Source organism: Liolophura sinensis, chromosome 11 (genome assembly GCF_032854445.1).
Source record: "Liolophura sinensis isolate JHLJ2023 chromosome 11, CUHK_Ljap_v2, whole genome shotgun sequence".
Taxonomy (NCBI): domain Eukaryota; kingdom Metazoa; phylum Mollusca; class Polyplacophora; order Chitonida; family Chitonidae; genus Liolophura; species Liolophura sinensis.
Window position 1 is genome coordinate 25277115 of NC_088305.1, and position 23757 is coordinate 25300871.

The 23757-nt window shown below is 40.2% G+C and overlaps 1 protein-coding gene across 1 annotated transcript in view; it reads right to left on the minus strand.

Moving 5' to 3' along the window:
* Window positions 1–717: 717 nt before the first annotated feature.
* LOC135477900 (ankyrin and armadillo repeat-containing protein-like) overlaps window positions 718–23757 on the minus strand; it is a 37715-nt gene continuing 14675 nt past the window's right edge. The window contains 13 exon segments of the mRNA XM_064758113.1: window positions 718–3743; window positions 5320–5369; window positions 6888–7312; window positions 8277–8435; window positions 9441–9670; window positions 11068–11229; window positions 12337–12490; window positions 13227–13374; window positions 14119–14212; window positions 19837–20250; window positions 20835–20939; window positions 22165–22373; window positions 23186–23387. Of these exon segments, the coding sequence (XP_064614183.1) occupies window positions 3439–3743; window positions 5320–5369; window positions 6888–7312; window positions 8277–8435; window positions 9441–9670; window positions 11068–11229; window positions 12337–12490; window positions 13227–13374; window positions 14119–14212; window positions 19837–20250; window positions 20835–20939; window positions 22165–22373; window positions 23186–23387 (2657 nt within the window). The 3' untranslated portion in view covers window positions 718–3438.

A 23757-nucleotide genomic window follows, 5' to 3' on the forward strand; every position in this document is an offset into this window, starting at 1 on the left:
AGCCTTCTGGAAGAACAGTTCTTCTTTCTTTCATTGTAACATCGTAAACATCGTCTATACATGTTAGACGGCATACAGGCAGATCATTCAAGAGTCGGTTTGTCGGTAAAAATTTGAAGAATATCTTGTTTTCGTTCCCATAACAACCATTATGAACATATGTTTCCAGATGTAAATACGATGCACATGAGTAAAAGCGCGAGAGAATATTTCACCATTTTTATGGAATACTATTATGGTTAAAAATCCCATTTTTTAAATTTATTTATTATTATTATTTTTTTTTGTCAGATATAAATGATTAAATTATGTTGTGAACATGTTGATGGCGCATTTTTCACAACAATGTAGTCGGATGGGACGTCAGAGTTCCTTACCACCGAGAGGACTTGCAGAAACCTGCGGATGGTTGTGGGTTTCCCCAGGCTCTGCCTGTTTCCTCCCATCTTAATACTAACCAGTGTCGTATAACAGATTTATTCTTGAGCCTGTCGTAAAACACGAATGAAATAAATAAATAAATAAATAAATCATAAAACATTTGAAAAACATCAATAGGCAAATATACACCGTCAGCAGTCTATCTGGTGACCCTCAGTTTATTTGTGAGCTGTCTTTTCCTTTGGAACGTCCGATGTAATTTTAGCATATTGTGTTGAAATTACGCCGCTGAAGTTTTCCTCTCCGGCTGTACCTGGGATGGTCCGTAACGCTTTCCGCCCACCATGAAACTGACCGCCGCCATGTAAGTGAAATCTTCTTGGGTACGACGTAAACCACCATTCAAAGACATAATTAATCTAAAGTCCATTTTACACCAGGCCATTGGATTAATCACAACAGTATCTGTTTCCGCAACCATGTGTCAGGAAAAATCAAAACCTTAACAAAATATAACACGTTTTGTTTTTTTAAATTTATTTATTCAGGTAAACAGATCATTTTCCATTACCATCGAGTGAAATCAGTAATATTGCATGTATAAATATATATAAATACAATTGTATGCCTCATTAGACATTACATACCAACACATAAACATATACAACAAACAAAAACGGCCGCGGACGGAGAATACATTATCACAGTGAAGAAAAAACAAAAAGACAAATAAAAATATATGCACCTACTTAAAAATAAAAATGTTAATTAAGGATAGTCATTGATTAAATTTTGCATCTCTGTCACGAAATCACATTAATGTGACACTGTGTCGCCAGTGACAATATTGGCAAGACTATGAGGTTCCCTTGTGCAAAATCTTCTTTAAATTTACTCAATTATATTCGAAGATTTTAAAATTTAAAAGCTTCAAAATTAACCAAAGTAAGACGAAATCTATAATATCGTACTGTTAGACACCATTATATAGTCAAAAATGTATCACAGAAGTGCCATATTTTGATGTCACAATCACCTTGTGGTGTCACTAACAATTTGTATGTCAACCTTCCAGAGGCTGGATAACTTGGTACGGTAAAACTAAATTATATATGAACAATTCAGTTCATATATATCAAAATAAAGTTCACATTGCATTTTTTATCTCCATCATAATATATTGTGAACCACCTACACATAAAATAGTAGACACAATTACTAAATATCAGCATCCAAAATAAATAACATACTTCAATATTTCGAGGGATTTTGTGTAGATATTGAGAGCCATAACAAACAATACACTTAACTTCGATAAACAATCAGGTTTATGTTCAGAATATTATAAACACTTTACGTATATCTATTTTCAAACAAATGCATATTTAAGACTTTAAAATATCTGAACTCGTACCCTATTTCTTCAACGTTTTCACACGATTACCTGGTTTTGTTATTAACATATTCTGAAGGCATTTCTCTGTGTACACTCAAAACATTATATTTTGTGTAAGGTCTTGATATAGGAAAACCCATCAAACCTAAAAAAAATGACACAGGTAAAAGATTAAAGTGAATAAACTGCATTCAAAATTGCCCTTAAACCTGCGAAAAAGTTGAAAAAATAGGATATATATGAAGCACCCTATTTCTTCAACTTTTTCAATCGCCTCTGCTACCAATATTTTGAAACATCCTGGGAGGGTGCAGAGAAATAAGTTGCACAGTTTTATGTAACTTGCATCTTTAATGACACAACCAAACCATTTCAGCATCATTTGCATAATAACTGTATGCATAACTTCCACTGAAAAAGTCCTTTAGTGATTAAAAAGGTTGAAGATTTACAGTAAAATTTTCCTTCACAAAATGATGTACTTGAAGTATAGGAACGTCTTAATACAATCATGAGCGGTTGAGAAAAAAAAATCAACTTTTGCTAGATTTATCGCATGGTTATACAGTAAATGAAAGAATTATTATGGCAGGGAATATTGGCAATATCGACTGGCATCGGAAGCAGTAAGACTTTTTACAAAAGTGTAAAAAACTAAAATGAATCACAAGTCAGACCAAATTAATGGCGACCCAAAAAATGAAGGCCCATGTACACACATGCGCACTGTCTATACACTGTTCAGCGAATAAAACTACAATGGATCTATGTGAAGAATAAAAACCCCATAAAACGATTTCAGGACACCTCCAGCCGTCTAGCATTACGTCTTGCATTGCTTGGAATATTTTTTTCAACTTCGGGCAAGGTGATGGGGCACGAAAATTTTATCTCACTTAACATTCTCTGTAAGAATTGAATACCCTGCATAAACAGAATGTTGGGTGGGATAAAGTTTTCGCGGCGGAAAGATGAAAAAAAATACAAAAGGATCAAGATCTTAGTTGATCTTACAAACCTGAAACCCTTTTTCTGCATAACGTGACATCAATAAAACGCAATGAATTCATAAACTGGGCAAGATAGTGAAACATAAATCACTTTCATATAATTAAGGTTTAAGGGATCAAAAAACTCTTTTCAAATGGAGGTAATAAAAACAGCTTGTGTTGTTCGCTATGTTTATCCATTGGGAGTCGACGTTGTCTCAGCATCTTGTAATGCAAAGTTTAATTTATTTACTTATTTGATTGGTGAAACCCACAGCCATCCGCAAGTGGTTTGGAAGGTGTTTAAGAAGAAATTTCTACCACCTACATTTCAGCCCATACACTGCTGTCCAGTTCCATAAAATTGTCTGGTTTCATCCAAACCAAATACTTGAAAAAAGCTTTTCATCGTCACATTACAGATTTTTTTTTTCAACCTGAATTTTAAAAATGGGCGACAATATTTTTCCATTCTTTGTGCTACCTTAGCTTTTAAAAATCCCTGCTATGGCAACCTATTCGAATGAAGACTTCATGATTTCTTAAACACTTTCAAAAAATGTTCACAAACTTTAGGCTGATCAACCTTTAGCCAGCAAATGGTATGTTCCAAAACTTTTAAAGAAATTTAGGAAATAAACAACTGTTTTTTTTTTCATGAAATATCTGTGTTTAGCTCTCTGGTTTCTTTTTGTCTTCCTTCCATGCCAAAAGATGTGACTTAAACCCACTGTTCAGGGCAGATTTCTGGCGACCACTGACAGTATATGTGGCCCTTGAAGCAGGCCTGCCCTTTGGTCCATCTGCTTTACAGTCTTTAGCAACGGAGCTAGCGTTAGAAAACCTGGCACTAGAAGACTGGGAGCTCTGAGAACGCAAACCCTGGCTGTAAGCAGGTGCTGATTTCGCTCTGTTTGATCTGTGTCTCGTCATTGGTCGATCTTCGGCTGGAGAAAAGGAGGTGCTTGGGCGAGCTGCTGTTGGTGTGAAGAAAAAGCAAGGCTTATGGCAAAGTGATGTATTTACTGACCTATTTAATTTTGAATTGGTTTTTTGACAAAGTATATAATAGCGCATTAAACAGTTTTAACTAAAAAAAGAGGAAACCAGAATGACTGACCAGGACCTTGTAATATTCATAATGTCAAGATTTCACAGAACAAAGTCAGTATATACATGTATACGACCAAAAATGAAGTAACAATTACCCCAAATGATCAAGAATATTGCCCACAAAAGTGCATTTTTGAAGGCAAATAAATGAAATAAAATGTTATTTTTGGTGTTAAAGCTTACAATTTTCCAGTAGACTGTCACCCCATGTTCCAAGCAGACCTAAACACACTTTTCTAAACTCGATAGAACTCCCAGAATCAGGAAAAATGATCAAGTTAGTCATGGTCGAAATTTACTGTTATTTAGGGTAATTTTGTCTTTACACAGACTGCTGTGACCATGATAGGGAAGTTTCGAGTTCAAACTCTTTTATCGATGAAGGTAGAAAAAGTACCAACTATATCATGTGGCCTATCAAAAATGTTAGGCAACTATTTTTGATCACATTTGCTATAACATGAGCGTCTGAAAAAAGTGCCATAAACAGTAATTTAGATTAGATGAATGACAGAGAAAATTGAGAATCTGAACGTTTGTGAACTTGAGAAGTGACTAACGGAAAGAGGTGTCATTTGTGCCTCTGGAAAAGAGTGAGACAGGTAATCAGTAAATTAATGTCAAGAAAGCTTGCCAAACATTTCTCACAAGTCACACAACACAGTTGGACTGTTGAGGATAAAAAAGTTCCAACTCGATACTCCGCTATTCACCCGGTTTTCCACAAACAGTTTAGAGGCACACCACAGGTTTGATGGTAGCTTGCTGCAGAATTGGTCTACTAGAAATTTTTGCGTGACTATTATAACTTTGTCAGACTGTTACAGGGAACAGTAATTTGTCACAAACCATGGCAGGTGGTCTAACAACAACTAAAGACAAACAAAAACAATGTCTAAATCTCTGAAAAAAGTCATCCTAGATGTGGTAGCAAGGCTACAGCACTAAAGTGGTATCCTGCAGGAGATACATGAGTGCAAAACTTCAGCTCAATACACAAAGTAATGACATGAAGAATTCAAAAATTTAAGGTAATTATTATGCCCAAAGAGTTTTGGTAATGGAACACCCCTCCCTGGTGTCACTGTGATATATATGTAAGTAAAACTTCAGGATTGTACTTTTTGAGATTCAACCCCTAACATTGATTCTAACACAGACTACACTGTCAGAATTCAGATATGTACACCCTGAATCAATGATGGAATATCCCCCTGCCCTACATGTACATGTGTTATTGTGCTCGACATGTGTACAAACCCTGAGCTCAATACCAACAGCACTTTTTAAGATACACACCCTCCCTCCAACCCTAGCACTTTGTTTAACATTGCTTTCCTTGTCACTGGACGCTGACACTCAGGGTATGACATAAGCTACGCCCAATACAAAGCTAAAAACTGCATGAGGCCACATAACAAAACAAGTACAAATACTCACTAGAACGTTTACTGGGTGGAACTGCTGGAGGTCCACCGTTGATTTCTAAGCTGTAATCATAAACAAAACGGTTTTGATTCCTCAGCATAAATACAATCCATTTACAGAGTCGCTTTCCTAAATGTTAATTCGAAGATGATTAAGACTTTTATTCTAACTTTCGCTTACATATTAACATAAATACTTTCACAGCACCAGTCAATCAGAGCCGATCATGGTTTTGCTTAACAAAGCATAATTCCTCTAAGTGTGGAAGGTATGACAGCATGGATGGTCGTGAGATTCCCCCACACTCTGCCCGGTTTCCTCTGCTGTCGTCGTATAAATGAAATATTCTTGAGTGCAGCGTAACACACCAATAAATACACCAATAAATGCAAAGAAATAAACACAAAGCATAAAATGTACATGTCATTTTACATGAGCACAGTAATTCTTCAACCTTTTCGCGTGTTTGTAAGGTGTTTATTTGAGCAAATTCTGACGACACTATTCTGTGAAGGCTGATAAAATTATACTCTTTGTGATGCCCTGAAATCAAACCAATATAGTTTTGCATCCAGAATCAAATTAAAAACATGAATAATTGCACTTAAATTTCCTTCCATATGCAAACAGGTTGAGGAATTGGGTTAATTTTCACTGCAACATAAAAATATCAACAACATTGTGGTTATGGGTGCACAGAGCTTGATGCCTCTCTCTAAACAAGCCCCTGAACTTAGTGGTTCATACATTGTCCTGCAGGAAAAGAAATGGTGTACAACTTTAAAACTCCCTACAGCAAGACTTTGTTGGTTAACTAGCTTTGTTGGAATTTTTCACGTAAGTCTCGGGACGTTCGATAAATATGGGCCCTAGTGTCATACCTGAACAAGCTTCTTTAAGTTGCTTATCTAAATTAGAAGAAAGTTAAAATATAATGTAAGTTTCATCAAACACACAATTAAAAACTATGTGTAAAAATACTTTCATTTATTTTTTTTAGATTTTTTTAAAAGCGTTGAAAGGCATTCCAATATTTGAATACTACGGTGAGATTTATATGCCATACTGACGGTATGGAGGAACTCTAGCATCACATCTTTTTTTCTAATGTCCACAAGAAGAAAGGAATCTTTGGAAGCAATACTTCAGTGATCTTTTACTCATAGGTAAAAAAAAAACGTTATTCTAACATTCAGTGTCGTGAAAAGAGTTGGACAAACTCTCATGACATCAGTGTTCCTAATCTCTGATAGTATGTTCCATAAAGACCACCTTGGAATTCAAACATCTGAGCGCCTTTAACTCTCTTCATAAAAATGTATATATAAAAAAAAATGAAAGCATCTCTGTGCACAGGTTTCAGTGGTCTATATTTAATATTTAATTTAATAATAAAGCTCAAAATTTGATTACTAACTCAAATAAGTCTCATACGTATCAGAAGGCAACCAATACAGTAATTATCATATCTAATCTAAATCTATCTAAAGCAGACTTATCAAGCAGAAATCTTTTCTGTTATATTTTGGCACCCTATATAATAAAAAGCGATAAACTTTTGGAAGTCTTCTTCTACTCACCACAGCGCTGGGAGTCCAATGATCTTTGCTCTTCTGAAATCCTCTATAAACTCTCCGCTGATTTTGGGATCACTTCCGATGTTGTTCATCATCTGGTCGTACAGTCCGGGGCAGTTCCGGCACGATGCTAGCAGAATACGAGCAGCGGTCTTGTTGAAAGTCAGGTAACCTAGGGCAACAGCTACTGCTGTTCGCACAAGGTCATTGTCAGAATCGAGGCGCTCCATGAGAAGGTCAATCACACCAAGCGTTACCATGGCGTCGGGGATTCCTGCTCGTGTGTGAGCCAGGCTGGAGAGCAGACTGGATGCAAGAACAACAGCGTTGTCATCTTCCGAGCGAACCATGTCTACCAGCAAGGAGACCCCTCGAGCTGTCAAGGTCACCTGGTCCTGATCAACGATCACACGCGACAAAACAACAATCTGAAAAACATCCAAGCATCATCATGAGGGTGTGATGGATCTTCTGTAATCCAAGGACAAGGTGAGCAATGGGGAATGAGGGTGTACTGGATCTTCTGTGATCCAAGTAATCTCCTTAAATTTACTGGACAATTTTCAACAGAGGCTTTGCACGAAATTGGCTCACAAAATTACTAAAGACTTTGGGATTTACATACTCATAAGTGATGAAAGATTTTGCTTCCGCGACGCATAATGTTTATCTTACATCATTTTACATATATGATAATATCATGACACAAGCCTTTCCTAACCAAGACTTAACAAAAAAGTGGGAAAAGTAGGACAGGGGAGGGGGGAGCTGCTGACATCCATTTGCGTTGTGAGGTCACATGTACTAAAATAGCATAATTATCCTGAATCCACATGCACCTTTCACCGGTTGGCTGTGGTGAAGGTTATACACCAGGAAGTTCATGGCACACATGGCCGGTTGGCTGTGGTGAAGGTTTTACACCAGGAAGTTCATGGCACACATGGCCGGTTGGCTGTGGTGAAGGTTTTACACCAGGAAGTTCATGGCACACATGGCCGGTTGGCTGTGGTGAAGGTTATACACCAGGAAGTTCATGGCACACATGGCCGGTTGGCTGTGGTGAAGGTTATACACCAGGAAGTTCATGGCACACATGGTACATGTACAGTGGGTTGCCCTGTGCCGCACCCATTTTTACCTCAACCCATAAACCTGACTGCCTTCGTACAAGTGTAAAAAGAGTACAAAGCAAAATAAATATAATTAATCTAAGTTAAAGGCTACAATATTATCAATTCTGCATTTCATTTCAGGATGTAAAAATGCAAACACGGTTAGAAACTTTTCCACTGAAAACATTTTCGCACTTAGGAAAAAAACTTTAGCACTGTGCATTTGTACCAAGCAATGTATAAACAAAATGTCAATTCAAGATGAAGCGCCTCCTACCTGGAATGCTGCGTAACACTGGTAGTACTCATCTCCAGAGTTGAGAAAGCGCTGGAAGACAGAATAGCGAATACCTCCTGCCTCTCGGATCGCATACTGCTGGGGCGTGTTGTTAAAGGCGAACACAGTCAGTGCCATACCAGCTTTAAGGCGAATATCCTGAAGAAAAAAAGACCACATTTTCATTTTCCTAATACAAAATGGCGGCAAGATTTGTGCATAATTCAGTGTAAACTGCTGCCCTTTCCCCAAATATTTGGCCATCCCCCTGAGATTTGAGCGGGATTTGAGTACAGTGCCTCAACAAGATCACTGAACAAAACAGGTTCCCACCAGAAAAATTAACTTATCACTGTATAAAAGTAAAAAGTCTCATCAATGATGAAAGTGGATAAACTCATGAGACAAATGAAAACAAAGTATAAAAATCTAAAGTATCAGAAGTGTCAACTTAATCCACATCTTTAGTTCTCAGAAGATCCAGTACACCCTCCTTCCCCATTGCTCACCTTATCCTTGGATCAGAGAAGATCCAGTATACCCTCATCCCCCATTGCTCACCTCATCCTTGGATCACAGAAGATCCAGTACACCCTCATTCCTCATTGCTCACCTCATCCTTGGATCACAGAAAATCCAGTACACCCTCATGCCCATTGCTCACATCAACCTTGGATCACAGAAGATCCAGTACACCCCCATGCCCATTGCTCACCTCGTCCTTGGATCACAGAAGATCCAGTACACCCCCATGCCCATTGCTCACCTCAACCTTGGATCACAGAAGATCCAGTACACCCCTATGCCCATTGCTCAACTCAACCTTGGATCACAGAAGATCCAGTACACCCTACTGGCCCCTGCTCACCTCATCCTTCGATCCAGTACACCCTCACTCTTATACGCTCATGCCATTCTTGGATCTCAGAAAATCCTGTATACCCTCGTCCCCCATTGCTCACCTCATCCTAGGACCTCAGAAGATCCCGTACACCCTCATCTGCCATCTCATCCTTGGATCTCAGAAGATCCAGTACGCCCTCATCCCCCACTGCTCACTTCAACCTTGGATCACAAAAGATCCAGTACACCCTCATCTCCCATCCCTCACCTCATCCTTGTTATCTCAGAAGATCCAGTACACCCTCATCCCCAATTGCTTACCTCGTCCTTCGATCTCAGAAGATCCAGTAAGATCTCGAACTGGAATCCTTGCACATCCTTCAGCTTTTCCTGGTTGTCGCGGTTACTGAGAACGACGCAGCCCAGCGTGTTAGCAATCTCCACCTGAATCTCCTGATTGGGCGGGGAAAGAAGCAGCTGAACGAGGACAGGTATGGTTCCTTCCTCTGCCAGTCTCCGCTGGGTCAGTTTATTGTTGCGGTAAGCCACACCTACAAGTATACGCACATATGCAGGATGAAATCACATGATAAAGCACATCAACAAACTGGATCTACTGTAATTCTTCAACCTTTTAGCATGTTTGCAAGGTATTTATTCCAGAATATTCTGAAGGAATTATTCTGTGTTGACTGATAAAATTATACTTTTTGTGAAGCCCTGAAATTGGACAATCCAACCAATAAAGTTTTGTTTCCAAAACCAAATTAAAAATGTGCATAAATTGCACTGTAAGTTGCTGTTTCGTATGCGAAAAAGGTTGAGGAATTAGGGTACTATGTTTCCTAAATCATTATGTGCACATATTTTTCTCTGGCTACTCGGATGCCCTGCTGGTTGAGGAAGTTGAAGTACTGGTTTGCTCTGACAATCAGGGCATTGACCAATAAGGTCAACTCTTGCTGTTTCAGTTGTGATGCCAGATTCGAAGGTTTGGTTATCCTGTTTCCACCAACGGTAAAGCTGACACCTGTGAAAATTTCTTGAGCACGGCACCAAGCATCAATCAAGTAAATAACTAAACAAACATTGTGCATTTATTGTTGAATACACAGCCTTGAATGAATTGATGCTTGGGGTTTTACGTCAGTTGTATGACGAGAAGGAGTCATTAGAGTCTTCTTGTGGCAGGGTGAGCTCATGCTGCAAACGTGCTGCCACCACTGAAGTATAATGCTGTGAAGACACCAGACATGACACCCCATCCAGTCACATTTTACTGACACCGCGCCAACCAGTGATGATTCCTTGCTCTAACGTCTCAGTGCTGAGCGCTAAGCAAGGCAGCATCAAGTACCATTTTTCAAGTCTTTGTAATGACTCGACCCAGGTTTGATCCTGATGTCTCCCAACTTCTACACTGCTTTGCATGGGGAACAGAAACAGTAGCAGAACAACTATGGGCACCGGTGACTAAAAATAGATTTAACTGAATGGTGCTTATGCCATTGACTTATGTTTGACTGGAGTCTGATGATTTATTTATTTATTTGATTTCTATTTTGCGCCGTACTCAAGAATACATGTATTTTGCTTATACGACGGCGGTCAGCATTATGGTGGGTGGAAACTGGGCACAGCCTGGGGGAAACCCACGACCATCTGCAGACTGCTGGCAGACCTACGGGCGGGCAGAGAGGAAGCTAGCATGAGCTGGACTTGAACTCACAGCGACCGCATTGGTCAGAGACTCCTGGGTCATTATGCTGCGCTAGCATGCTAAGCAACTGAGCCACGGAGGCCCATGGAGTCAGATGAATGTGAGCTCAGATGAATGTGAGCCTAGAGGACATCATTTCACAGGTGCCTGTCAAATCTCCTCACATATTCATCTAGCCCTGATATTCCAAAAAATTTCATTTCTATTCCATACTTTTCTGATACTGACCAACACACAGGGTTCCGATGACCTTGATGACCACAAGTAAAACACGATCAGATGTCTTCTGAGAGCGCAGAAGTCTTGCTAGTTGTTGGAAAGCGTCTGCCTCTGCCAGTTTGTTCTGGTTAGCTATATTCTCTCTCCCCAGAGCAATCGCCATCATACAGCCTGAGGACAGGGAGTTATATGAAACATGAATATACATGTACATACATCTAACAAGTTTTACTGAGTGGTAAAAAGAATTGCATAAAGGGAATGTAAAAAAAAAAAGGGCGTTCTAAATTGATTTATTTATTTATTTGACTGGTGTTTATGCCGTACTTAAGAACATTTCACTTATACGACAATGGCCAGCATTATGGTGGGAGGAAAGCTGGGGGAGCCCGGGGAAAACCCACGACCATCCGCAGGTTACTGTCAGATCTTCCCATGTCCGGCCGGAGAGGAAGCCAGCATGAGGAAGACTCGAACTAAGAGCGACCGGATTGGTGGGGGACTCCTGGATCTTTTTAAACTGAAGATGACCTATAAAACATTGTGTAGCATCATGCATTTCATGTAAAAACACGCTTTTAGAAGTACGTAAGTCCTTAAAATGATGCTTTTGTTGCCAATTCTCTTCAGTTTTTTTCTGAAATCGCACAAGTAAACAATACGAAATAAAAATAAACTTTAAAAGGACCTATGCGGTGGACAAATTTATCAGAGTCAAGCAAACTGTGTGACTTGAAACTGCGAATTTTAGGTGAAATACAATATGGGGATTTTAGTAATTAAATTGTATTGGTCACGCAAATTTATATATTTCAGACGACAATGTTACAGGGATACAGAATGCATTCTGATTGGCTGGTGTCCCTTGACTAAAGTTGAATTTGAAGTGTGGTAGATTTATTCAAGTGTGACCAAGGCTGCAAGATTTAACCCAGGGAACCCTATCTCCACGGTCAGCCAATCAGCATCGATTCTGTATCCCTTTATACAAACAAGAACTTCCCACCATGTATGGTATTACCGGAATAGCATGGACCATCGCTGACAGGTGGCCTGCATGCCAGCACAGCGCAATGACCCAGGAGCCTCTCACCAATGCCGTTGCTGTGAGTCCTCTCAGGCCATGAGGAGGAAGGTTCTGCCAGAAAACTGCAGATGCCTGGTTTCCTTTCACCATAATGCTGGCTGCCACTATACAAGTGAAATATTCTTGAGTATGCAGATAAATAAATAAATGTACTGTGTTTATTTTATACAGGCACAGGCTTGTGCTCTTACCAACATAGAGGAGCTTCTCCGTGGGTTCCAGTAACATCTGGATGATGTACTGGATGCCAACCCTCTCTGCAATGTACCTCTGCTGGGTTTTAGTGTGCCCTGCAAGCGCCCACAAGGAACACGCCCCCTGCTCTCGCACTTCTGTGTTGATGTTCTGTTAAACACACACACAAACCTGATAGAGAATTTCTATATAAATGTATATCTGGTAGAACAGCAAACAATTAAATAAATAAACTGGACAGTACTATATACTTTTTTTCTGAAATTTTAAATTAATTTAACAAAAAAAATCAAATTTATTTTACAAACTAGTTCCAAACAGAAATGACCATAAACTCTGATTACCCTTAGCTGTTAGGTATACATTTTTTTTTTCTTTATTTGATTCAAATTCTATTTTTCAAGAATATTTCACTTATATGGCAGCAGTTAGGTGTATGTGTAACCCTAAGACTGAAACCACCATCCAACACCTAACTGACAAACCTACATATCTCAAGACAATGTTAAATCAGTGAGAGCCAGATCTGAACCTGAAAACCTCATAAGTCATGTAAGAGATCTAAACTGAGGCTTTTCAAACCACTCAGGCAGTTATTTTCTCACTCTAACGGTGCATGGCAACACCATATGAAGTTCAAATTACATGTATGCTCAAATGACAAATGTGTAAAATCATTCAATTCAAAACCCTGATGGACACTTCACAATTATCAAAAGATCAATTTTGATGTTAACACAAAATTCTTTCGACATATATTAAGCACAGCAGGCTTGTGCATTTGCTGAGAATGAAGTGCGATCACAGTACCTGAGCCCCTCCTCATGGCACTGAAATGCGAAATTAGCTAAGCATTATTGTAATACCCCATGTTGTGTTTTCGCACCTTCAGCAGCCTGATCAAAGCCTCGGGGGCATTCAACTTTAGAAAGGCTTTCTGACTGTCAGGATTGTTCTCCGCTAGAGACTCCAGGGCACTTGCTGCTTTCACCTGCACTGTTATGTTCCTTCCTTTGATCAGGTCAACAAGCGGTCTGGAAAATGAAAGTAAAAGTGTCAGAATTCATGCCATGGCTGCCGTCAAAATGGATGGTTATGCTCTATACTTCACCAACGTCAACAAATGGTTCGGAAAATGAAAGTGAAACTGAAACTGAAGGGCTTATATGTTATATACTACATGAAGATCAACAAGTGGTCTGGAAAATGAAAGTGAAAGTATTCACACAACAGCTGCCTTCAACCTGCAGGGTTTATATGTTATATACTACACCCAGATCACAAGAGGAAGGGAAAATGAAACTGAAAGTGTTAGAATTCACACAAAAGCTGATTTCAACCTGAATGCTTTCATCTATTCTATTCTATACTACATATGTACCTACAGTTGTAGGTTAACAGGTAGCTGGAAAGACTTAAAACAGAAAACCAGAACTAACGGTACTGGCATACATATAACAAAGTTGTAAGCATCTTAATCAGAAAAATTGAAAACAAAATCTAAAATTCTCACAGTTAATTGCATCCATTTTCTGTTTCAGTTTAAGTACAATGAAAAAATAGACAGATTAAATCCATACATCACATAGCTGCCTGAAAAATTAAACCCTTTCATAAACTTAGAACAACAAATTTATTTTTTTTATTTATTTATTTATTTACGTAATATTTGATGTTTGCACAGATCCTCTAGATTCTATCTGCTAACAATACTACACAACCTTAGAACTTTTTTTTACATGCTCTGCATACTTGGTATACTCAAAACCTCCACTTACTTGACAGCTCCCTCTGATACTACAGCGTCCTGATTGGCACAGTGCGCCCGCGTTAACGCTGCTATTGCAGCCGCTGTCCCAGCTTGAAGGTTGTCTGATGGTAGATAATACAGAATAACATCATTCTTAAATTTTTAACGGCTTTCAATGCTCTCCTGATCAAAAAATTCATTTGTTTATTTATCGTACTTCACCTGCATTTTTGAAAAAACATATTTTGTTTTACTATTTTTATAAAGGTGAGATGTCAGGATTTCTTTCACTGATAAAAGTGATATCTCACTGACTAGAGTTAGATATCACTGTTGCTATTACGCACTCTGACACCATGACGTCACAAAGCAACATTTTGTTTTATGACGTTCCAATCTGAGTTTAGAAGAATGACATCATAATACAATATCAAAATTCAGTCAACTTTAACATTTTTTACATCACGCAACAAGACATCATACTAGATGTCACGTGTGACATCATGCTATATACACAAGTCTGTGAGGGCCCACAGCTAAAACATTGCTTTAACTTGTTCAAATACACAAAATCACGATATTCTGAAAATATAAATAAAAAATGGAATATTGCACAGTGAAGGTTGAATATTATAAATTTTTTCTCCTTAAAGGTGCAAATGATAACCCACTCCACGCTTCGAGAGGGTTATCATTAGAACATCTCACTCAAATTGAGATCATATTCATCATGTTCAGCCTTCAGTGTGCAATATCCTCCACAGATTCTAACTGATTCATCCACTTTAAAGGGCTGTAAAGTTTGATTAATCTCCTGTCACGAAAATATTAAACGTTGCTATTCAGAGTATCATTTTAATGCCTTCATGTTAGAAAGTGCTTTTTTTTACGTACAAATACTCAGTTGAAACACAGCATTTGACTGTTTATGTGAATGTCATACAAAAGACAATTTTACTTTTATAATGGTGGTCAAGAAACCGGACTGCCCGTTGTAAAACCATCCTTCACCATGTACCTCACAACTATCCTGATTTAGAATTGCAACCGAGCCGGTGACAACTGATTTTATTTATTTATTTATTTATTTGATTGGTGTTTTACGCCGTATTCAAGAATATTTCACTTATACGACGGCGGCCAGCATTATGGTGGGGGGAAACCCACGACCCACGACCATCCGCAGGTTGCTGACAGACCTTCCCGCTTACGGCCCCGAGAGGAAGCCAGCATGAGCTAGACTTGAACTCACAGCGACCGCATTGGTGAGAGGCTCCTGGGTCATTACGCCGCGCTAGCGAGAACTGAATTTAAGTAAGTGATTAGGAGCCGATCAGTTTTGATGATAACACCGACGATAGCCCCTCCTCATGTGCATCCATCTTCCTGTCAGCAAGGTTGATACTGTGCTACAGACTTCATAATCACCCTTGCTTTACTGTACTCAGAAAAGTCTTCAGAAATCTACTCTTTCAACAGCCAATGGCATTGCGGCCCACGTACTTAGGGCCAGGGCATTTTCAGCCAATCACTGATCGTCCCTTATAAATGTGTATTTCCTTGTTTCGCAGGAAATGCATGAACGTTTGGATCTGATTTGTTCCTGGACAAAACATTATGCAGCAGCAACAAACCATGAATGAAGATCAACGTGTTTTTATTGAAACGAATAGGCAGTGGAAAGTCACTGTGCTATCAGACAGCGGAAAGTCACTGTGCTATCAGGCAGCGGAAAGTCACTGTGCTATCAGGCAATGGAAAGTCACTGTGTTATTAGGTAGCGGAAAGTCACTGTGCTATCAAGCAGCGGACAGTCACTGTGCTATCAGGCAGCGGAAAGTCACTGTGCTATCAGGCAGCGGAAAGTCACTGTGCTATCAGGCAATGGAAAGTCACTGTGCTATCAGGCAGCGGAAAGTCACTGTGCTTTCAGGCAGAGGAAAGTCAATGTGCTATCAGGCAGCGGAAAGTCACTGTGCTATCAAGCAGCAAAAAGTCACTGTGCTATCAGGCAGGGGAAAGTCACTGTGCTATCAGGCAGGGGAAAGTCACTGTGCTATCAGGCAGTGGAAATCACTGTGCTATCAGGCAGCGGAAAGTCACTGTGCTTTCAGGCAGAGGAAAGTCAATGTGCTATCAGGCAGCGGAAAGTCACTGTGCTATCAGGCAGCGGAAAGTCACTGTGCTATCAGGTAGCGGAAATCACTGTGCTATCAGGCAGCGGAAAGTCACTGTGCTTTCAGGCAGCGGAAAGTCACTGTGCTATCAGGCAGCGGAAAGTCACTGTGCTATCAGGCAGCGGAAAGTCACTGTGCTATCAGGCAGCAGAAAGTCACTGTGCTATCAGGCAGCGGAAAGTCACTGTGCTATCAGGCAGCAGAAAGTCACTGTGCTATCTGGCAGCGGAAAGTCACTGTGCTATCAGGCAATGGAAAGTCACTGTGCTATCAGGCAGCGGAAAGTCACTGTGCTTTCAGGCAGAGGAAAGTCAATGTGCTATCAGGCAGCGGAAAGTCACTGTGCTATCAAGCAGCAAAAAGTCACTGTGCTATCAGGCAGGGGAAAGTCACTGTGCTATCAGGCAGGGGAAAGTCACTGTGCTATCAGGCAGTGGAAATCACTGTGCTATCAGGCAGCGGAAAGTCACTGTGCTTTCAGGCAGAGGAAAGTCAATGTGCTATCAGGCAGCGGAAAGTCACTGTGCTATCAGGCAGCGGAAAGTCACTGTGCTATCAGGTAGCGGAAATCACTGTGCTATCAGGCAGCGGAAAGTCACTGTGCTTTCAGGCAGCGGAAAGTCACTGTGCTATCAGGCAGCGGAAAGTCACTGTGCTATCAGGCAGCGGAAAGTCACTGTGCTATCAGGCAGCAGAAAGTCACTGTGCTATCAGGCAGCGGAAAGTCACTGTGCTATCAGGCAGCAGAAAGTCACTGTGCTATCTGGCAGCAGAAAGTCACTGTGCTATCAGGTAGCAGAAAGTCAATGTGCTATCAGGCAGTGGAAATCACTGTGCTATCAGGCAGTGGAAATCACTGTGCTATCAGGCAGTGCAAAGTCACTGTGCTATCAGGCAGCGGAAAGTCAATGTGCTATCAGACAGCAGAAAGTCACTGTGCTATCTGGCAGCAGAAAGCCAATGTGCTATCAGGTAGCGGAAAGTCAATGTGCTATCAGGCAGGGGAAAGTCACTGTGCAATCAGGCATTGGGAAGTCACTGTGCTATTAGGGAGCGGAAAGTCACTGTGCTATCAGGCAGCGGAAAGTCACTGTGCTATCAGGCAGCGAAAAGTCACTGTGCTATCAGGCAGCAGAAAGTCACTGTGCTATCAGGCATTGGGAAGTCACTGTGCTATTAGGGAGCGGAAAGTCACTGTGCTATTAGGCAGCGGAAAGTCACTGTGCTATCAGCCAGCGGAAAGTCACTGTGCTATCACGCAGCGGAAAGTCACTGTGCTATCAGGTAGCGGAAAGTCACTGTGCTATTAGGTAGCGGAAAGTCACTGTGCTATCTGGCAGCAGAAAGTCACTGTGCTATCAGGTAGCGGAAAGTCAATGTGCTATCAGGCAGTGGAAATCACTGTGCTATCAGGCAGTGGAAATCACTGTGCTATCTGGCAGTGCAAAGTCACTGTGCTATCAGGCAGCGGAAAGTCAATGTGCTATCAGACAGCGGAAAGTCACTGTGCTATCTGGCAGCAGAAAGTCACTGTGCTATCAGGTAGCGGAAAGTCAATGTGCTATCAGGCAGTGGAAAGTCACTGTGCAATCAGGCATTGGGAAGTCACTGTGCTATTAGGGAGCGGAAAGTCACTGTGCTATCAGGCAGCGGAAAGTCACTGTGCTATCAGGCAGCGGAAAGTCACTGTGCTATCAGGCAGCAGAAAGTCACTGTGCTATCAGGCATTGGGAAGTCACTGTGCTATTAGGGAGCGGAAAGTCACTGTGCTATTAGGCAGCGGAAAGTCACTGTGCTATCTGGCAGCAGAAAGTCACTGTGCTATCAGGCAGCGAAAAATCACTGTGCTATCAGGCAGCGGAAAGTCACTGTGCAATCAGGCATTGGGAAGTCACTGTGCTATCAGGCAGCAAAAAGTCACTGTGCTATCAGGCAGCGGAAAGTCACTGTGCTATCAGGCAGCAGAAAGTCACTGTGCAATCAGGCATTGGGAAGTCACTGTGCTATTAGGAAGCGGAAAGTCACTGTGCTATTAGGAAGCGGAAAGTCACTGTGCTATCAGGCAGTGGAAAGTCACTGTGCTATCAGGCAGCAGAAAGTCACTGTGCTATCAGGCAGCGGAAAGTTAATGTGCTATCAGGCAGCGGAAAGTAACTGTGCTATCAGGCAGCGGAAAGTCACTGTGCTATCAGGCAGCAGAAAGTCACTGTGCTATCTGGTAGCAGAAAGTCACTGTGCTATCAGGCAGCGGAAAGTCAATGTGCTATCAGGCAGCGGAAAGTCACTATGCAATCAGGCATTGGGAAGTCACTGTGCTATCAGGCAGTGGAAAGTCACTGTGCCATCAGGCAGTGGAAAGTCAATGTGCTATCAGGCAGCGGAAAGCCACTATGCAATCAGGCAGTGGGAAGTCACTGTGCTATCAGGCAGTGGAAAGTCACTGTGCTATCAGGCAGTGGAAAATCACTGTGCTATCAGGCAGCGGAAAGTCAATGTGCTATCAGGCAGCGAAAAGTCACTGTGCTATCAGGCAGTGGAAAGTCACTGTGCTATCAGGCAGCGGAAAGTCAATGTGCTATCAGGCAATGTGGGTGATAGCCAAAGGGGCGAACAGCCGATCGATGTAGCCTATGTTGTTGTTGTTGTTTCGCCACTAATTTCTATCAAGCCTATTTGCCTCACAATCACCATCCGCTGGATAACCCTTAGCATGTCGATGTACAGAAAGTTATTTTTTGCGCTAACACTTCTACATCTAGAGTGAAATAAATTTATTCCATATGCAGCACATATACTTCCCACTAAAGCCACATCCCATACTGTCTTGAACTGTGGTAAGTGTCAATAACTAAGGTGGAATCTGATTGGACCACACATCATACATATTTATGAAGGAATGTTCAGGGCTTTGAAAAGTTAATATGGCTCAGTAGATCATGGTAGTTTATGTTGGACATCACTAGCTTGATTACAAGAAGATGTAGATATGGTATTAGAGCTCCTTCATGCCATATTCTATTTATAGTTTATCTTGGATTTCTGAGTAAAATGAAATTAGTTGGCTAATTAATTAGTTAATTAGTAAGTTGGCCATGCTCCTGAACCTGCTTGATTAAATGAGGACGCATGTACCAAGAAGGTTCTAAAGGCTTCACCCAGAACATTCTGCTGGATACAATGATCAACTTCTCAGCGTCTCTGGGAAAATTTTATTCCAGAAACATAACGGATAAAACGTGAAAAGTGAAATACAAGACAGTCTGAGGTACAGGATGTGCTTCATGTGATTTCCAACTGAGGTTTGAGTCCAAAACTGGACATTACCAAAGATGCTATTAATCAGCATTCAATGAAGACCATATTCATTGAAATCATTCATACGATTCTCTTGCAGGAATTCAAGACACCTGGCTTAATTAGCAGTTTAAGAGTTAATTTTAAGAACAGAGACCACCGAAGATCAAAAATGCACCATCTCTGACAACACTGCAGCTTTCCTTTCTACTTAATCTTTATTCCTCCAGACCATACACATATGCGGTAAACGGTGTACATTGCAGCTAACTTACCAGAGTCTACGGTGAGAAACTCCACTAGAGGGTCTATCCCGCCCTCTTCTGCAACAAGTGTCTGATTGGCTCGGTTGTGCTGACAAAGAACGCGCAGGGCGTTAACTGTGTTCACAAGGACGTCTTCCAGCTCAGACTCCAGTAGATTGATTAGTGCGGGAATACTACCCTGCTCAGCCAGGGTATCTTGGTTCTCTCCAACACATGCCAAGTCCGACAAAATGATCGCAGCGCGTGACTGGATGTCGTCGACGGGCGATCCCAGCAATTGTACCAGTGTCGGTCCTGCGTCGGCCTTGGTCAGCGCTACCTGGATCGCTCGGTGTTCAGAGATGTTGCAGAGTGCAGAAGCGGCCACAGACTGGATCTCCTCGTTATCAACCTTCAACAGCTGCACGAAGGCTGCAACGCCACCTTGTGACACAAAGCAAAAAACACAGCTTGAAGGGCTGTAACTCTTTGGTATTTCCCAGATAATAAACTGCACTGATCATAATGATTGGTTGTCTTTATTTCTACGCATATTACATGTGCATTCTACAAATATATTCATCAGCTTTTAAAAATGGGCCCAAGCCAGACTAAACCTTAGAATGGGGTTCATGTGACCCCCTACAGGGAAGAGGGAGGCAAATCTAGTAAAACACAATAGATGAAGGGTGAAGGCTTGGGGTTTAACGTCATACTTAACAATTTTTCAGTCATATGAACTGACTGGGGACGGCAATTACATTCATATAAAATTTTGCTTTCTTCACATTTTTTAATTTTTTTAAATTTTTCCCATTTTTGCCTGTCTCTGACCACATTTTGTCTCTTCTCAATGCAGTTTTCACAAACACAACATTTGGATTCACTTCAATATAAATATTACATGCGTAACTGACTGCAATTGCAATTTTTGGACACAAATCAGCTTGTTTTTTTTTTTTATAATAAAGAGAATGAGAGGTGCCATCCACATCATAATTTGGTGAATGTCATTTGCTTACACTTACCTGCATCAAGTATAGATTTCCAGTGGTTAGAGCGTGACGTTGACAGAACTTCTAAACACTTGATAGCACTATCTTTCCTAACCATGCTCTCATCACCAATCATTTCTGAAAATGTGAACACATCATCCAATGTAATTTTTAGCTAGGTAAACACCATCTCTGGTAACGTAGTGAGATAATGTTTAAAATCTGAACACATTCCTCAATACCAGTTGATGTACAGATACCTACACTGAAAGAACAAATGCTTAACATTTAAACATCTCTTTGCAACAGATAATAAACGTACTTAATGTTTAATTGTAATTGTTTAATTGTTGTAACAACTGATAATAAGACCGCTTTATAATGTTGATCATATACACTGAAAATTTTAAATCACTCCCTTTAGGCAATAAACCCATTCAATTTACTACATAAATTATTGCATTTATACTATAAATATTAGTATTTATAAAACTCTGCATGTATTAATAAAATAAATCAATACATTTATGAACAAAATAAACATGCCTTGAACATGTTAAAAGTAAGCATTCATTACAGTGTGTGCACGTGTTACCATTCAAAATAGTTTATGAATTTCCTAAAATGTATAAAAACCGATCAAATTATAGCTTTTTGAAACTTTTGAATCATTTTAACACTCTAAATAGTATAGGTACAAGTCCGATATTTACTGAAAGACATTAATTTCTTACGCACGTTTATTATCTGTTGCAGGATATGTTTAAATAATGAACATTTGATTTTTCAGTGTACTAACAAAAACTTTGGTCATTTAATTGCGCAAATGAAAACATACTTCTCAATACATCTGTCAACGTGTGTAAATGTAATGTAAATGGCTGAGTGGTCGACTTAATGGCTGAATGATTCATATGCAGAAGTTCAAAAGTTGGGAGATCTGAACACTTTACGCAATGGTGATTATTGGAAAATGCAAAGATCTCCTAATGTGGATGGTGGGGACATTCATAAACATGGTGCTTGATGAATACCATATTATAGCACCCTAACATTTGGCCTGTGAAAACGAACTTTCAAGAAGCTATATTAAGATCTTAAAATGATATTTTTGATGCCAAAACTCAAGTTTTTCGAGTGAGAATCAAGTAAAATATGTCACTTGAAAAATGCTATTCTATAGGTGACAAACAGTACATGATCTGATATCCTCCATCCATAAACTGACTACCATTGTTTCGTACAAATGAAAAATTCTTCAGTTCCGTGTTACACAACAATCAAATAAACATCATATAAAGTATATGGAATATGCAGAGATGATCAGTGTGTTTGTATGAATCATGTCGGAGGTTTGTCGTACCCACAAGAAGCTTCCAGACGGGCACCTCCGGATTGTTCCACTCTATCAGGTACTCGAGAACGTTGGTATGGAATCGCAGCGCTGCCAAGTTCACAATGCCGTTCCCCATGGAATCCCTTTGGCTGATATCAGCCCCCAGAAATATGAGACACTGGACGGCAGACAACGCACCCGAGCTGGCTGCCAACAGTAATGGGGTTGACAAAAACCTAATAACAGAAAAAAGAGGATTAAATTTTTAGGAATAAAACCTATTTCCTTGAGCACAAGCTACATGCACATTTAGCTGTTTGTAAGGACTCCTATTTCTAAAGGGACATATTTGAGTGTCTACAAAGCTATATGCAGAGGGTAATATACATTTTTTAAAAAACATTTATGTACAGGTATTTTGAAATTACCTAAAATTTTGTACGTAAATACATACAAAATTCAGTGAGCCACTTGTCACCATGGCAGAGCTACTTGTAACCATGGCAGAGCTACTTGTCACCATGGCAGAGCTACTTGTCACCATGGCAGAGCTACTTGCCTTTCTTTTATTACGGCAGGATTTGGGTTAGATAAAACTATCCTCACAGAACATAATTATTTTTTGCAATATTCGACACCCAATTCCGACCAGGAAAATAACTTTTAAGATTAATCTAGTCCTGTTTCTATATAATTTCCCATGTTAAGCTTTAGAGTTGAACTTTAGAGTTGAACTTATGCAGTGATGTGACTTCATCAAGTGACAAATGGATATCATGTGACAAATGGAGGCCATGTGACACATGGATGCCTTGTCATAAATGGACATCATGTGACAAGGCGTCATGTGACAAATGGACGTCTTGTCACAAATGGACATCATGTCATAATTGGATGTTGTGTCACAAATGGACGTCATGTTATAAATAGGTGCCATGTCACAACTGGGCACAATGTCACAAATGGGCTCCATGTCACAAACGGATGTCATACATGTACCTATTGTAGTAAGGTCTGATCTTGAAACATATATATTCCTGAAACTCACTCATTTTTGGTCTGAAATTCCAGCATGACATCCGATCTCCTAATGATCAGCCGAATGACGGGTTCGTGGTCGTAGAACGCCGCGTGATGAATGGGCGCCCAGCCTTCCACGTCACATACAACTAAGCTTGCGTAGTTTGCCAGGAGACAGGACACCGCATCCAGTGCTCCACAGCGAGCAGCTAAGTGAAGAGCCGTCGGACCTGAAACATGGATGTGCAGAGGAGCATGGGTGAAAACAAGATTCTGTAGGTAAAACACAATGGGAGACATTTTAATGATTCAAGAATGTCATCAAGGCCATCATTAAAAATATGTTTGTTGAACATAACCAGACCAAACTTATGTGTAAATGTATGTACTCTGAAGTTTTTTCTGGGATTTTGAGTTATTCCTATATTTATTTGATTGGCGTTTTATGCTCTACTCAAGAGTACAAGGATTTTGATGGTGAGAGTTTTTTTTTAATTTTTCTCTCCATATTAACGATTCTCCAAAATCTTTGAAGAAAAACAAAATGTTTTTCATTAGCCAGAATTGAAAACAAGATTCCCAACAGACTGACTGTACCTT